We start from the raw sequence: 18061 nt of genomic DNA, 5'->3' as shown, positions 1-18061 counted from the left end.
GCTGAAGCGATGTCTCTGCTCATTATTGGATGCACAGTTCATTGTATAGTGGTTGTGTCCGGTACTGCAGCTCTGCTCCATCCCTATTGCAATGCAGGGCATAGAAATATATGGGGACACCCAGGACGGGGCACGGGGACGGCTCGGCATCACAGATCCTTGTAATAGTTCATCCATATCTTGCCCTCTCTCCTCCGCAGCTATGGAGACAGCAGACAGCTTGCAGACACTCAACTTGTTATCTTGTTTTATTTGTTGCTTTTCCTCTTCCATTCTTCTGATGTTCTAGAATTTTTAGGTATTGGAAAAAAAAGTGACAGAGAGTTTCGTCGAGAGAGAGAGAGAGAGAGAAAGCCCCGCTGTGACCCGACACGTTAGAACAAGTTATTTATAACCTTATTTTTTAACTTTCCAAACAGACAAAGCCTTTCATACACTCTCCAAGCTCCGCGGGTTGTCAGATTCCTGTCTTACTTTATAGAGTGGAGCTCAGCAGAGTCGCACATCATCGGGTTCTGCTCCAGGCTGAACAGTAAAGCCGCTCATCTTGGGCATCAGAGAACGGCTCAGCTTTTTAGGACTGCAGCACTCTGTACCCATGAGGCTATCCACAGGGTGCTATCTGCTTTAGGTTATATGCAAGTAGCTCATCCATATCCCGAAGCAAGTTATTCCCGACCACACACAATCCACACACAACCTGCTGAGCTACGTTCACTGGTCCCAGGTAGGACAGCACTAAGGAACTACTTAGCAAAATGCAAGTATATTGTGTGCCATAAAACATGATGTTACGTGTGGAGTCCTGCAGGTTTCCCAGTACAGAACAATCTGCAGGATGAGTCGTCTCCCTGACTGCCTGACAGCTCGCTCTCCAGCCCTTCTCCCTCCTTTCTCTTAATCTTTTAGGCTGGTGCATTAAGCTGTGACCAAATCAAAGCTGAGCTGTGATTTGGTCATAAATCAGTGTAGGAGATTGTTGAGGCGGGCGCTAGAGACCGAGGCGTCAGCCAGCATGATGGATTTTTCTAGTTAGAGGCGTTCCGCTGCTCGCTATGGACTCTGAGGTTTGGTGCAAAATGTTTCTATTGAACCAAATTGGAGAATTGCAATACTTTTAGTAAAGGGAAAAAGCAAGAGAGTGGTTTCTTATGTATCGGGACATGACTTGTCATCATTCTGCACCGGGGTTGGAGGATTCTGGGATGTGTAGAGTAGTTTCAGCAGAGTCTCACTGTCTCTGAAGGCGAGGGGGCATTAGAGGTAGTAAATACATGGATTAGCCTTGCAGCACCTCACAATGCAGTTCATCAGTCGGCTCCACAGGGAAGCGAGTCCACGACGAGAATGTGACTATTGGCAGAGATGTGCGGATGGAATCTCCTCCCAGGCCGTGCGGTTACATTGTGTCTGAACACTTTCCATTCCCATTAGAAGAGTCCCCAAAGAGACCGGGACTCCTCCATCCTGTGCCTGTTACCTCTGTAGGTTTCTAAGCCTGACACCGGGATCTTGGGGTTTTTCTTTTGACCTCCTATAAATCCTGATAGAATCTGTTTGGAAATCTTCCTTTCATTACTCCATGATAGGGAAATAACCACATTGGGGAAAAGTGTCAGCGCTGAAAGAGAATGGAGCGATCAGGGTAGGTCACAGGACCGGTGTCACCACCACATGATCCACTGAGGATACTGGGTAAGGAATATGATAATAAGCTTTCCAGCACAGGAAAAGGAAACCTATGCTTCTAGATTAATGCCTGACTTTCAAGAACAACTTTGGGCTACAAACAATGGGATATGTTCTTCCCATGTCCATTCAGAGTGCTTGGCCTTGCAATAAATCCGCATAGGGGTCGGAGCTGCTGTATACTGTGCGGCAGTCGTGTGTATGACGCCTTAGTCTACCCAGTTGTGCACATCGATCTCCTCAGTGCATAGTTCATGACCCCTCGCCTAATGAGTCCCACACTCTAATGATGAGGATCAATGATTAAGAACAAAACCACATTGTCTACCTTTGGATGCCCATTTCTTTAGGAAGATAGATCACACGTCTTCCTGAATGTCAGGCATTGATTTAAAGGGAGCAGACCTATTGAAGGCAGCACCAGAGGTGTAACTTTCCTTTTCCCCTTCTCAGACGTATTTGCATATTCTTTACCCACAATTCCAAACGCATCCTCCACCGCTGCACAACCTATACACCAGTGGGATCCAGTCCTCCAGATCTGCGGCAGATGAATACACCTGGACTCTGCTTTGTATTCGCTTTGGTCTGGAAAGCTTTGTGGATTGGTGTCTTTTATGACGATATATTCGGACCCTGGACTCTGTGCAGGTTCAATCTGCATTCATCCTATGTGCTTCATAGAATATTTAGGTTTTATTACCTCCCCAAATGACTTCAATCGATTGTATTATGACCCGCAGAGTGTTCTCCTCGGGCCCTCAGAGAAGCGCTTCATATTAAATGTTAAAGCCTCCGTCCATTATCAGGAAATATGGAAAGGCTCTTGGTGAATGGAGAGCGGCTGAATTTCACTTTTCTCTAATTTTACAAATTAAGTGACGTCCTTTAGCGGCTCAAACTCTAAGCCTCTTTCCTCAATGCATCAGTCACAGGGGGGCCCTGCATTGTACACGGGGTAGGATCAGTCACAGGGGGGCCCTGCATTGTACACGAGGTAGGATCAGTCACGGGGGGCGCTGCATTGTACACGAGGTAGGATCAGTCACAAGGGAACCCTGCATTGTACACGAGGTAGGATCAGTCACGGGGGGCGCTGCATTGTACACGGGGTAGGATCAGTCAGAGGGGAGCCCTGCATTGTACACTGGGTAGGATCAGTTACAGGGGGTGGGGGGGGGGGGGCGCTGCATTGTACACGGGGTAGGAAATCCTGGAATATTAATCCATTATTCTTGCTGCTACTAGTAAGATACAATTGCTATTGTCGGGACGTGTGACACCGCCTCTATATGTTATTCTTTGCCTCAATTATTTGGGGGCACCTGCAGGATATTTCTATAATGTCCTCCTGACATGATTTTCCCAATTCTTTGGGGTCAGACGATCTCTTTTGCATAGAACCTTCATCTGGATCATCATTGCAGATACAACAGGTGCAGGAGTCTCTATGGGATTAGTTGCATCCATACCATGTATATAGATTGCTGACCAGCACATAGGACGATGAATGGGTTAATTCATAGTTCCTTTACAAGTTTTGCCTATCGTCCTCTTGATTCTGATGAGACCAGTTTTGTGGCCTTTTAAAAAAACACAGAATAGGTTTATCTCTTCTCTGAGCCGACGGCTTCCATCCTCCAGGGTCAAGTGTTCATCTTCAGACCGGAGGCCGCAGAGCTGAGCATCGCCCATTCATCCCTGCTCTGATTTTGCATCATTGCAGAGTAATAGAGTCTTGGGGTTGAGGGTTACAAGTGCTTCTGCTCTGTTTATGAGAAGACGCACTTTTGGCAGACCATTGTTTAGTACCACAGGAGAGGCGGACTCCATGAAGACATCTAGACCATTGTCAGTCATGTAGATGTTATGTGCCTGATAGCGGTGCCGCTGCACGCCATTACATCCATTGCTGCACCACAGTCCCTGATGGCGGTGCCGCTGCATGCCCATTACATCCATTGCTGCACCACGGTCCCTGATAGCGGTGCCGCTGCACGCCATTACATCCATTGCTGTACCACAGTCCCTCATAGCGGTGCCGCTGCACGCCATTACATTTATTGCTGTACCACAGTCCCTCATAGCGGTGCCGTTGCATGCCATTACATCCATTGCTGTACCACAGTCCCTGATGGCGGTGCAGCTGCATGCCCATTACATAAATTGCTGCACCACAGTCCCTGATAGCGGTGCCGCTGCATGCCCATTACATCCATTGCTGCACCACGGTCCCTGATAGCGGTGCCGCTGCACGCCATTACATCCATTGCTGTACCACAGTCCCTCATAGCGGTGCCGCTGCACGCCATTACATTTATTGCTGTACCACAGTCCCTCATAGCGGTGCCGTTGCATGCCATTACATCCATTGCTGTACCACAGTCCCTGATGGCGGTGCAGCTGCATGCCCATTACATAAATTGCTGCACCACAGTCCCTGATAGCGGTGCCGCTGCATGCCCATTACATCCATTGCTGCACCACGGTCCCTGATAGTGCTGCCGCTGCATGCCATTACATCCATTGCTGCACGCCATTACATCCATTGCTGTACCACAGTCCCTCATAGCGGTGCCGCTGCACGCCATTACATTTATTGCTGCACCATGGTCCCTGTTAGCGGTGCTGCTGCATGCCATTACATCCATTGCTACACAATGATCCCTGATAGTGCTGCCGCTGCATGCCATTACATCCATTGCTGCACAATGATCCCTGATAGTGCTGCCGCTGCGTGCCATTACATCCATTGCTGCACTGCGGTCCCTGATAGTGCTGCCGCTGCATGCCATTACATCCATTGCTGCACCGCGGTCCCTGATAGTGCTGCCGCTGCATGCCATTACATCCATTGCTGCACCGCGGTCCCTGATAGTGCTGCCGCTGCACGCCATTACATCCATTGCTGCACAATGGTCCTTGATAGCGGTGATACTGATCCCCTATCCTAAAGATATGAGAACTATAAAAAACAACTGTCCTAGAATGCTTGGGGAATGCACAACCAGTATCTGGAGCTTTTCATGAGACAGGAGGAGGATTTGATCTGTGATCTATGGTGCAGGAACTAATTTATCGTTTGCACAACACTCCTTTTGCATCTGTTTGAGATGTATCTACACATCCCAGAACGTCATATGTCAGCATTTTAACCTCTAGACCCTATTGATCTTAAGAGTGTAGAGGTCATCACACAAGTGTAGCACAGTGACCGTCTCTGGATTGGGGAGTCCTTGCTAACGTTACCAGCACTCGGGGGGCCTGGGGGTACCCTGCTGGTGGTGACCGGGCACTTGCTGATGTCCCTTTTATCTGCTCTGCACTACAGACTTATGTCGCTGCATAGCCGCAGGGTTCATTACAAGCTTTATGGCCCTGACATCATCCACTTCTGTCTGTGTCTTTATATACGTGCACCAAGCCCCTCTACAGCTTTGTAGCAGCTGCACGCTGGACTACGGTCTGATATAATGGTCTGTAAATTACGGCTTTGTTCACATCAAGTGTTCCCCTTATCACAATATACATCAGTGTCATCTGGACACAACCATGTCTACCATCCACCGTGCACCTGCGGGCCTGGAGAGCTCCAGCCCTGTACAATGGTCTAGACATGGCTGCCCATCTCCGTCCATATAAGACAGATGTATTATGGCTTTATATAAGGTCAGTAAGTTGGGATTAGGCTCGTAAATCCTTTATTGACTTTTTTGAACAGGTTTAATGACTGTGTGAAACTATTGATAATTAAAACCCAGTGGTCTAATCCTCTACCAACAACCATTATCCTCATCCATATATCAAAACCTACAGGAAAGGCGATGGGATTAATCCGGGTGTCTATACCGAGGCAATGCAGGGTGATTCTATCTATAGGATATTATGTTTATGTTCTATAATCTTATTTCTTAGGTCACGTCTCTCCCAGTCTCTCTCGGATGACTCTCCACAGTCACCATCCAGCAAGTTGCCTACAAGGAGTACACAAGGATCCAGCGGAAACAAATCTATGGACAGGTTCCTGGTAAAATCTAGCACAAAACGATCCAAAAGATCCGGTGATGTAGCAAATACTTCAATGGAGGCCGCCCCAGAAGATCACACGTCTGCTCCTTCCAGCTCCATGAAATCAATCAAACTGGAACCTGGTGTATTGGATCAGTCATTAGAGTCTGTCCCTAATACCCCCTCTACGTCTCTGGAAAAAGTTAAAGGTAAGTCCGGTAACTTTCTGTAAGAGACACAATTGTCGTGGTACACGGTCAGGAACCTATATCCCTCACGGGGGGGGGGGGGGGGGGGGCCAAGGTTGCGGTCTGGTCGTGGTGGCTCTCTTATGAGTCTTTGCTTATGCACTGCAGCCAAATTCAGCAGGAATAGCTGCGCTTCACTTCTTGCCAAGTATATTGTATAGTGACTGCGTTCGGTGCTGCAGCTCAGCCTCATGTACTTGGCGTCCAAATGGGGAAATCATTACCAGAAGGAAACCTATAGTTTTCTGTGGAAATGTTTTTTAAATCCTCTGTGGCATCATAATGGACCATAGATGTCACTCATTATCTGCTATACATCTATGTGGATGCTTCCTGGGCCCATCTGACCTGGCCCCGTGTGTCCCCCTAGCTTATTTTACAGAGCATAGCCAGAGACTGACAGCCAGGTAAGGGTAATACCAGAGTGCACCACCAGGGGCAGGATAATCCATGATGAGGGCTCCACTTATATACACAACATACATTTACTCCAGTAGCTCCCTGGATGATAGTGATGGGACTGTCCTCCGTGGTGATACTAGTGCCGGGCTGGTACTTGGTGGTTCTGTAAATCCCACCATCCTGTCCCATGCTGCTTTCCTTATGCACGTAGTGTTTCAGCTTTATGTTTTGCCATAATTTCTGTTAATCCCTTGTGATGTGAGTAATTACATTACATTATTCTCTCTGCTTGCAGTGGAGTGTCCGGTGTGTGGGGTCGGCATCCTGGAGCAGTACATCAACAAGCACCTGGACAGCTGCCTGACGAGGGACGAGAAGAAGGAGAGTCTGCGCAGGTACGCGCCACGTCCATACACAGATAGGGAGTAGCCACCTGGGAACACTTAGTGTAAAGGCAACTATTTCTACATTGGAGATCTACCTCCATGTCCGTGGGGATTTATGACACTCAGTAATGTGCTTTATCACCATCAGATACATTTTACCTGATCTTGTGGGGCAGAGATGCTGCATATATATGGGACAGATGGGGGGGTAGTTAGTGCTGCTTATCATAAATGATAACTGAATGGTACAAATAAGGCATAGGTGGCTGATGATAAGGTGTGGTACGTGGGGCTGCTCTAGGTCGCAGATGTGGGATAACTTGCTGATGTATGGGGTTAATAGGTGATGCTTCTTCACATGCATGGTAAGACGGGTTTGACCCTGCTTGTGTATGGTGCAGAGGGGCGATGGTGCAGAGGGGCGATTAAATTATTCCAGGTTCTGAATCTGCATTTGACCTGACCTGACACGTGACACAGAATATCATTAGCCCACGGTCTATGGTATCTGATCGGAAGGCCCTAGTGTTGGGGATAGGTCGCTCTTGCTGGCCACCATGATGTGTGATCTGAAACCTCTAGGGTCGGGGATCCATCACTCTCGGGGGCCAGCATGGTATGTGAGCTGAAGCCTCTAGTGTCAGGGATCCATCGCTCTTGCTGGCCGCCATGATGTGTGATCTGAAACCTCTAGGGTCGGGGATCCATCGCTCTCGCGGCCGCCATGGTATGTGAGGTGAAGCCTCTAGGGTCGGGGATCCGTTCCTCTCGGGGCCGTCATGATCTGTGAGGTGAAGCCCGTAGTGGCAGCGATTGGTTGTTATCGCGGCTGCCATGATCTGAAGCCTCTAGTGTTGGGGATCGTTGGCTCTCGCGTCCTGAGTGCCTTGGCCATAACACTTGTTGTTAATTCCATCCTGTAACATTTCAGTTTGATAACAGCTCAGATCTGTCAGGAGGAAATATTTTCTGTTACTAAATAAAGCTGCAGCTTGTTTTCCTGTTTATTGGCGAGTGTGCTGCTCTGGTTTTACTCAGATTATAGTATATTTTTTACATTTTTTTTTTTTCTTTTATGTGGAAAATAGTTAAGATCAACAATGGCGATGGCCCAGATCCTTGCATGGGAACATTACCTAATTTTATTGTAAAATTTACATAACCTTCTGCATATCTCACAAACCAGTCAGGACACAGGACATGGCAGCTCGCTGTGTAATGGGGGATGTAGTCACAGAGGGGTCAGAGCGCCCATGCTGACCCCTGACCACTGCTGGCTATGATGGAAAGGTGTCAGGACACACAGGACATGGCAGCTCGCTGTGTATGGGGGGTGTAGTCACAGAGGGGTCAGAGCGCTCATGCTGACCCCTGACCACTACTGGCTATGATAGAAAGGTGTCAGGACACACAGGACATGGCAGCTCGCTGTGTATGGGGGGTGTAGTCACAGAGGGGTCAGAGCGCTCATGCTGACCCCTGACCACTACTGGCTATGATAGAAAGGTGTCAGGACACACAGGACATGGCAGCTCGCTGTGTATGGGGGGTGTAGTCACAGAGGGGTCAGAGCGCCCATGCTGACCCCGACCACTGCTGGCTATGATAGAAAGGTGTCAGGACACACAGGACATGGCAGCTCGCTGTGTAATGGGGGATGTAGTCACAGAGGGGTCAGAGCGCCCATGCTGACCCCTGACCACTGCTGGCTATGATAGAAAGGTGTCAGGACACACAGGACATGGCAGCTCGCTGTGTATGGGGGGTGTAGTCACAGAGGGGTCAGAGCGCCCATGCTGACCCCTGACCACTGCTGGCTATGATAGAAAGGTGTCAGGACACACAGGACATGGCAGCTCGCTGTGTATGGGGGTGTAGTCACAGAGGGGTCAGAGTACCCATGCTGACCCCTGACCACTGCTGGCTATGATAGAAAGGTGTCAGGACACAGGACATGGCAGCTCGCTGTGTAATGGGGGATGTAGTCACAGAGGGGTCAGAGCGCCCATGCTGACCCCTGACCACTGCTGGCTATGATAGAAAGGTGTCAGGACACACAGGACATGGCAGCTCGCTGTGTAATGGGGGATGTAGTCACAGAGGGGTCAGAGCGCCCATGCTGACCCCTGACCACTGCTGGCTATGATATAAAGGTGTCAGGACCCACAGAACATGGCAGCTCGCTGTGTATGGGGGGTGTAGTCACAGAGGGGTCAGAGCGCCCATGCTGACCCCTGACCACTGCTGGCTATGATAGAAAGGTGTCAGGACACACAGGACATGGCAGCTCGCTGTGTATGGGGGGTGTAGTCACAGAGGGGTCAGAGCATCCATGCTGACCCCTGACCACTGCTGGCTATGATAGAAAGGTGTCAGGACACAGGACATGGCAGCTCACTGTGTATGGGGGGTGTAGTCACAGAGAGGACAGAGCGCCCATGCTGACCCCTGACCACTGCTGGCTATGATAGAAAGGTGTCAGGACACACAGGACATGGCAGCTCGCTGTGTATGGGGGTGTAGTCACAGAGGGGTCAGAGTACCCATGCTGACCCCTGACCACTGCTGGCTATGATAGAAAGGTGTCAGGACACAGGACATGGCAGCTCGCTGTGTAATGGGGGATGTAGTCACAGAGGGGTCAGAGCGCCCATGCTGACCCCTGACCACTGCTGGCTATGATAGAAAGGTGTCAGGACACACAGGACATGGCAGCTCGCTGTGTATGGGGGGTGTAGTCACAGAGGGGTCAGAGCGCCCATGCTGACCCCTGACCACTGCTGGCTATGATAGAAAGGTGTCAGGACACAGGACATGGCAGCTCGCTGTGTATGGGGGATGTAGTCACAGGGAGGTCAGAGCACCCATGCTGACCCCTGACCACTGCTGGCTATGATAGAAAGGTGTCAGGACACAGGACATGGCAGCTCGCTGTGTATGGGGGATGTAGTCACAGGGAGGTCAGAGCACCCATGCTGACCCCTGACCACTGCTGGCTATGATAGAAAGGTGTCAGGACACAGGACATGGCAGCTCGCTGTGTATGGGGGGTGTAGTCACAGAGGGGTCAGAGCCCCCATGCTGACCCCTGACCACTGCTGGCTATGATAGAAAGGTGTCAGGACACACAGGACATGGCAGCTCGCTGTGTATGGAGGGTGCAGTCACAGAGAGGTCAGAGCGCCCATGCTGACCCCTGACCACTGCTGGCTATGATAGAAAGGTGTCAGGACACAGGACATGGCAGCTCGCTGTGTAATGGGGGATGTAGTCACAGAGGGGTCAGAGCGCCCATACTGACCCCTGACCACTGCTGGCTGTGATAGAAAGGTGTCAGGACACACAGGACATGGCAGCTCCCTGTGTATGGGGGGTGTAGTCACAGAGGGGTCAGAGCGCCCATACTGACCCCTGACCACTGCTGGCTATGATAGAAAGGTGTCAGGACACACAGGACATGGCAGCTCGCTGTGTAATGGGGGATGTAGTCACAGAGGGGTCAGAGCGCCCATACTGACCCCTGACCACTGCTGGCTATGATAGAAAGGTGTCAGGACACACAGGACATGGCAGCTCGCTGTGTAATGGGGGATGTAGTCACAGAGGGGTCAGAGCGCCCATACTGACCCCTGACCACTGCTGGCTATGATAGAAAGGTGTCAGTACACAAGACATGGCAGCTCGCTGTGTATGGGGGTGTAGTCACAGAGGGGTCAGAGCGCCCATGCTGGCCCCTGACCACTGCTGGCTATGATAGAAAGGTGTCAGGACACACAAGACATGGCAGCTCGCTGTGTATGGGGGTGTAGTCACAGAGGGGTCAGAGCGCCCATGCTGACCCCTGACAACTGCTGGCTATGATAGAAAGGTGTCAGGACACAGGACATGGCAGCTCGCTGTGTAATGGGGGATGTAGTCACAGAGGGGTCAGAGCACCCATGCTGATCCCTGACCACTGCTGGCTATGATAGAAAGGTGTCAGGACACACAGGACATGGCAGCTCGCTGTGTATGGGGGGTGTAGTCACAGAGGGGTCAGAGCGCCCATGCTGACCCCTGACAACTGCTGGCTATGATAGAAAGGTGTCAGGACACACAGGACATGGCAGCTCGCTGTGTATGGGGGTGTAGTCACAGAGGGGTCAGAGCGCCCATGCTGACCCCTGACCACTGCTGGCTATGATAGAAAGGTGTCAGGACACACAGGACATGGCAGCTCGCTGTGTATGGAGGGTGCAGTCACAGAGAGGTCAGAGCGCCCATGCTGACCCCTGACAACTGCTGGCTATGATAGAAAGGTGTCAGGACACACAGGACATGGCAGCTCGCTGTGTATGGGGGTGTAGTCACAGAGGGGTCAGAGCGCCCATGCTGACCCCTGACCACTGCTGGCTATGATAGAAAGGTGTCAGGACACACAGGACATGGCAGCTCGCTGTGTATGGAGGGTGCAGTCACAGAGGGGTCAGAGCGCCCATGCTGACCCCTGACCACTGCTGGCTATGATAGAAAGGTGTCAGGACACAGGACATGGCAGCTCGCTGTGTAATGGGGGATGTAGTCACAGAGGGGTCAGAGCGCCCATGCTGACCCCTGACCACTGCTGGCTATGATAGAAAGGTGTCAGGACACACAGGACATGGCAGCTCGCTGTGTATGGGGGGTGTAGTCACAGAGCGGTCAGAGCGCCCATGCTGACCCCTGACCACTGCTGGCTATGATAGAAAGGTGTCAGGACACACAGGACATGGCAGCTCGCTGTGTATGGGGGGTGTAGTCACAGAGGGGTCAGAGAGCCCATGCTGACCCCTGACCACTGCTGGCTATGATAGAAAGGTGTCAGGACACACAGAACATGGCAGCTCGCTGTGTATGGGGGGTGTAGCCACAGAGGGGTCAGAGCGCCCATGCTGACCCCTGACCACTGCTGGCTATGATAGAAAGGTGTCAGGACACACAGGACATGGCAGCTCGCTGTGTATGGGGAGTGTAGTCACAGAGGGGTCAGAGCGCCCATGCTGACCCCTGACCACTGCTGGCTATGATAGAAAGGTGTCAGGACACAGGACATGGCAGCTCGCTGTGTATGGGGGTGTAGTCACAGAGGGGTCAGAGAGCCCATGCTGACCCCTGACCACTGCTGGCTATGATAGAAAGGTGTCAGGACACACAGGACATGGCAGCTTGCTGTGTATGGGGGGGGTGTAGTCACAGAGGGGTCAGAGCGCCCATGCTGACCCCTGACCACTGCTGGCTATGATAGAAAGGTGTCAGGACACACATGACATGGCAGCTCGCTGTGTATGGGGTGTGTGGTCACAGAAGGGTCAGAGAGCCCATGCTGACCCCTGACCACTGCTTGCTATGATAGAAAGGTGTCAGGACACACAGGACATGGCAGCTCGCTGTGTATGGGGGGTGTAGTCACAGAGGGGTCAGAGCGCCCATGCTGACCCCTGACCACTGCTGGCTATGATAGAAAGGTGTCAGGACACACAGGACATGGCAGCTCGCTGTGTATGGGGGTGTAGTCACAGAGAGGTCAGAGCACCCATGCTGACCCCTGACCACTGCTGGCTATGATAGAAAGGTGTCAGGACACACAGGACATGGCAGCTCGCTGTGTATGGAGGGTGTAGTCACAGAGAGGTCAGAGCGCCCATGCTGACCCCTGACCACTGCTGGCTATGATAGAAAGGTGTCAGGACACACAGGACATGGCAGCTCGCTGTGTATTGGGGGGGGGTGTAGTCACAGAGGGGTCAGAGCGCCCATGCTGACCCCTGACCACTGCTGGCTATGATAGAAAGGTGTCAGGACACACAGGACATGGCAGCTCGCTGTGTATGGGGGATGTAGTCACAGAGAGGTCAGAGCGCCCATGCTGACCCCTGACCACTGCTGGCTATGATAGAAAGGTGTCAGGACACACAGGACATGGCAGCTCGCTGTGTATGGGGAGTGTAGTCACAGAGGGGTCAGAGCGCCCATGCTGACCCCTGACCACTGCTGGCTATGATAGAAAGGTGTCAGGACACAGGACATGGCAGCTCGCTGTGTATGGGGGTGTAGTCACAGAGGGGTCAGAGAGCCCATGCTGACCCCTGACCACTGCTGGCTATGATAGAAAGGTGTCAGGACACACAGGACATGGCAGCTTGCTGTGTATGGGGGGGGGGGTGTAGTCACAGAGGGGTCAGAGCGCCCATGCTGACCCCTGACCACTGCTGGCTATGATAGAAAGGTGTCAGGACACACATGACATGGCAGCTCGCTGTGTATGGGGTGTGTGGTCACAGAAGGGTCAGAGAGCCCATGCTGACCCCTGACCACTGCTTGCTATGATAGAAAGGTGTCAGGACACACAGGACATGGCAGCTCGCTGTGTATGGGGGGTGTAGTCACAGAGGGGTCAGAGCGCCCATGCTGACCCCTGACCACTGCTGGCTATGATAGAAAGGTGTCAGGACACACAGGACATGGCAGCTCGCTGTGTATGGGGGTGTAGTCACAGAGAGGTCAGAGCACCCATGCTGACCCCTGACCACTGCTGGCTATGATAGAAAGGTGTCAGGACACACAGGACATGGCAGCTCGCTGTGTATGGAGGGTGTAGTCACAGAGAGGTCAGAGCGCCCATGCTGACCCCTGACCACTGCTGGCTATGATAGAAAGGTGTCAGGACACACAGGACATGGCAGCTCGCTGTGTATTGGGGGGGGGTGTAGTCACAGAGGGGTCAGAGCGCCCATGCTGACCCCTGACCACTGCTGGCTATGATAGAAAGGTGTCAGGACACACAGGACATGGCAGCTCGCTGTGTATGGGGGATGTAGTCACAGAGGGGTCAGAGCGCCCATGCTGACCCCTGACCACTGCTGGCTATGATAGAAAGGTGTCAGGACACACAGGACATGGCAGCTCACTGTGTATGGGGGTGTAGTCACAGAGGGGTCAGAGCGCCCATGCTGACCCCTGACCACTGCTGGCTATGATAGAAAGGTGTCAGGACACACAGGACATGGCAGCTCGCTGTGTATGGGGGGTGTAGTCACAGAGGGGTCAGAGCGCCCATGCTGACCCCTGACCACTGCTGGCTATGATAGAAAGGTGTCAGGACGTGGCTGCTCGCTGTGTATGGGGGGTGCAGTCACTGAGGGGTCAGAGAGCTTATATGGACATCCTGGCTTTGTGCATCCTTTACCTACAGCGGCTTTTATTGAAATGTTTATGTGTGTATATAATTTATTCATTTTTTATCTAGCTATACACACACACTTGGAGGAAAGCAATTCCTTCCAGGACTTCTCTGCAGCTTCTCAGATAACGCTGTGCATCATCCGCAGCCTCTATACATTATATATTATCCATCAGCCGCTAATTAACCCTTGATTGTTAATGGATGTTTGCAGGAATACATGTACCGAGAAATCGAATCCTTGTATTCCCTTAAACCCTCAGAGCGCTGATTCCTCGGCTCCTTCTTCATCTCCGTGCGATGGTGCTTTTAATTTCACAGAGTCCTGGCCTCGGGCTGGAGAACTTCTTATCGTGGGATTGGTTTATTAGCCTTTCTCCGGACACATGCTTGTAATGTCGCTGCGCTGAGTCACGGAGCACGGTCCCTGCGGTACAGGCCACGTTTCGTGACATCTGCTGCCTTGGCTCGGACTCTTTCCCCGCTCCGTCACCAGTTCTTTTCATCCCTTTTTGCCTCACTTCTCATCCGTGTCCATTCTGCTCCGTCGGGGGTTCTGTTCTTGTGAAATCTATTGTTGATTTGGGTTGAATTTACTTCTTTGGAATCCTTGTTAGTTTTAATAGAATCTAAACTTAGAACATTTGTGGGAGCCGCTTGCGTTGGTTAGAGGGGTTCTCTGGGGTCCTATACATACTTGCGGAGTAGACTCATTGCTGCGCACTTTGCTTAGGATTCAGAGCTTTCATCTTGGGGTCTGTAGATATTTGGGGACACTGGGAAGTCTCTAATGCCTCCTCTTGTCTTTGGATGAGACGTTCTGTGATGGTCATTGTAGTTGTGTCCAGTCTAATCACCTATTGGGCCAGGGTGTTCCTGATAATTAACCCTTGTAGGGGCGCTGTTACACATGTGCTGGGTGCAGCATCTCATAACATTTACAATGTATCATTTCCTGGCTACACTTTTTTATAATCGTAGATCACATTGTTTGTTGAGGTGCAGCGTCCTCATTACCAGTAAAGGCAACCGCTAAGGCCGTGTTCACACGCTGCAAGAGAAGTATTGCAAGCACCGCGGGGAGTAGCTAACAATTACATTGGGGAATGATTAACACATTCTCTGTCGGTAAACAATGTAACACACGTGTTGCTTTTTCCGGAACGCACATGTGTTGGTATAAAAGTATCCTCTACTGTGTTTTACGCAATTTAACGCAGCATGTGAACGCCGCCGAAGTGTCCACCGCTAACACTTATAGTATACGGTATAAGAGCGCTGTTTATGTGGTAGCAAATGCTCTTGTGTCAGGTGATCCGTCCTCTGTGCAGCTGAAGAACAACTTACCAACAATTGCAATCAACAAGGAATCTTCCACTAGAAATATTACACCTTCTATTTGCTACATCTCTTCTTCTTCTTTGGGACAAGTCTTTATTTGCTGCTGCAGCGACTAGTGGAGCCTTGTGTAATAATAATAATAATACTTTATTTATATAGCCCACAGAGATGGCACAGCGCTGCACAGAGCTTTGCCAGATCAGTCCCTATCTCCAATGGGGCTCACAATCTAATCAACCAACCAGTATGTTTTGGAGTGTGGGAGGAAACCGGAGGACCCTGAGGAAACCCTCGCAAACACGGAAAGAACATACAAACTCTTTGCAGATGTTGACCGGGTTGGGACTCGAAACCAGGACTCCAGCGCTGCAAGGCAGATGTGCTAACCACTAAGCCACTGTGCTGAGTGGGAAGTCTGATATTCACATCAGAGGCTCGGGCCTTTTGCAGAAGCGCTTGATAATTGGAGGTAAAGCAGCACTATTTTGGGTAGTAATAGGGCAGGACACATCATGCGGACCCTCTTCTACACTTTTGTAATAATTACAAATGAAGGTACGTGTAATTTCACATCGTTTGTCTCCAGCTCCTCGTTTACCCAGGAACAAATTACCATTAATAGCCGGTTCCAGATCTTATTAGTCTCCGGTCAGATTGACACCATTAGGAACACGTTAAAGTTGTTTTCTGCAACTTATGCAATTACTGTAATTACTGGCAAAACAAAAAAATATTGGTGGAGACCCCGCCGGTCCGTGGGAGAGACCACGTGGATGAGGCAGATAATGAGACCTGATACAAGCAGAGCTGCCGATCAGACGGACCCCACACCCCCTTCTAGTATTGTGATCCTTCCGCTATAATCTGCTCATTTATTCAGTCTGGGCTCTGGGTTAGTTGATATAAAACACTGAAATGGTGGCGGCCGACCCTCTCAGCTGGAGTTTCGGCTTCATGATGGAATTTGTGATTTCTTCACGGCAATTAAATGATACAGATCAGGTATGAGGTTATCTCTGGGTCTGCCTACAATAATAGTAATGAGCTCTCAGAGCGGAACGTTTCCCTTTGTGTTTTCTGATTCGGTTCGTGGCAATGATTTTTACTTGCTCTGCAACTTTGGGTAAAGTTTGGAGTCTCTGGGTATCAAGGACCTGAAGGTCTTCATTTTACAATTCTCTATAAGAGTAATAAAGGAAACTGTCAGCGGGTGTGACTACTGTATGCTGCCTGCTGTCAGTGCTCTGTATTGTCCCTCTGTTGTTAGTAGCTGTTTGATTGTGATGCAGGCGGTCCCCTACTTAAGAACACCCGACTTACAGACGACCCCTAGTTACAAACGGACCTCTGGATGTGTCTGCAGATAAGCTTTATTTCTTATCCTGGTTCTTCTGACAACCCAACATTTTTAAAATCCAATTGTCACAGAGACCAAAAAAATTCTGTTTTGGGGTTACAACTATAAAATATACAGATCCGACTTGCATATAAACTCAACTTAAGAACAAACCTACAGAACCGATCTTGTATGTAACCCGGGGACTGCCTGTATATATGAATTCATACTCCAGGATTGCAGCTTCTCTAAGTGCACCAGGGTTGTGTCCTGGCACTGCTGTGCTCTGATCTCTCTGCAGCCGCTGTTGGGTTTTGTCCCTGACGAGATGGAAAGCTTAGTAATAATACCTTTATGTATGTTTAATATGGACAACCCCTTTAACAACCTTGTGTCTTTGGGATGTGGCGGGATAGAGTGTTGCAATAATGTATTCAGTTTTTCCATGTTAATATTTGGGAATGTTGTAGGATTGGCCGGTGTCTGGGGGGAGTCTCCTTGCAGTACGTGCTCATGGTCATAAATCTTTCAGTAAGTCTCTTAAATTCCTTATAGCTTAGCGTTATCTTTCCATCTTGTTCCATGCAGTCCTAGTAGAGGGGGCACCCACTGCCGTCCTGTCATGTAAACCCTCCAGTAAGTGCTACTGAGTATCGGCACGAGAGACGCTATTAAATCCTGGAACGTTGTTGCTCTTTGTCTCACTTAACACTCCTGGAAATGTTTACATTGCTGGATAATACAATGTTTCCCCCGGCTGACACACTGTGCCGATGTATTGCTGGGAACCCGCAGCGATGTCCTCTATTATAGCGCGGTGTTGTGCGCTTCCCGCCGTGCACAGACCTCTGCAGGAGCGCTGACATTTGTAGAGATCCTCAATGAGATGCAGAATAGACATTACTAATAATAATAATAATCTTTATTTATATAGCGCCATCTTATTACGTAGCGCTTTACAAATCATAGGAAACAAATAAAAATATAATATAACATGACAGAGCACAACATTTGTATGGAACAACAGGAGTGAGGTCCCTGCTCGCCAGAGCTTACGGTTTATGAAGATGATGGGGTAACACGAGGTAAAAGAATATTTAATGGTCAAGCCATTCTTCTTAGGGAATAGAACAAAATATAATAAATGGAATTGCTGTCGCTTGAACCACTCAGCCGTCATCTTATATACCAGGTCCAGGGTGAATGGGACTGCAGAGAAGTCTGGTGCCTGTTGGTTGCTGGATAACAGATGGGAGGACGACACAGGACGGGTTAGTAGAAGAGTTAAAACTTCATGCAGTTAATGAGAGTTATAGGCTTGCCTAAAGAAATGGGTTTTAAGAGCACGTTTGAAACTTTGGAGGTTAGGTATTAGTCTGATAGTCCGGGGCAGAGCATTCCATAGAATTGGTGCAGCTCTAGAGAAGTCTTGGAGACGCGAGTGGGAGGTCCG

At 50.2% G+C, this 18061-nt stretch overlaps 1 protein-coding gene across 4 annotated transcripts in view; it reads left to right on the top strand.

Moving 5' to 3' along the window:
• The window catches only part of RAD18 (RAD18 E3 ubiquitin protein ligase), a 284707-nt gene that overhangs the window by 32965 nt on the left and 233681 nt on the right, over positions 1 to 18061 (top strand). For all 4 annotated transcript variants that reach the window (XM_072128079.1, XM_072128077.1, XM_072128078.1 and 1 more), the window contains exons 5-6: positions 5605 to 5906; positions 6643 to 6742. In XM_072128079.1, coding sequence (XP_071984180.1) covers positions 5605 to 5906; positions 6643 to 6742 — 402 coding nt within the window. The remainder of the gene's footprint in view (positions 1 to 5604; positions 5907 to 6642; positions 6743 to 18061) is intronic.

This window comes from Engystomops pustulosus, chromosome 10 (assembly GCF_040894005.1).
Source record: "Engystomops pustulosus chromosome 10, aEngPut4.maternal, whole genome shotgun sequence".
NCBI lineage: Eukaryota > Metazoa > Chordata > Amphibia > Anura > Leptodactylidae > Engystomops > Engystomops pustulosus.
The sequence above is the reverse complement of the archived record's forward strand: the minus strand, read 5'-3'. Positions and strand labels throughout refer to the sequence as shown.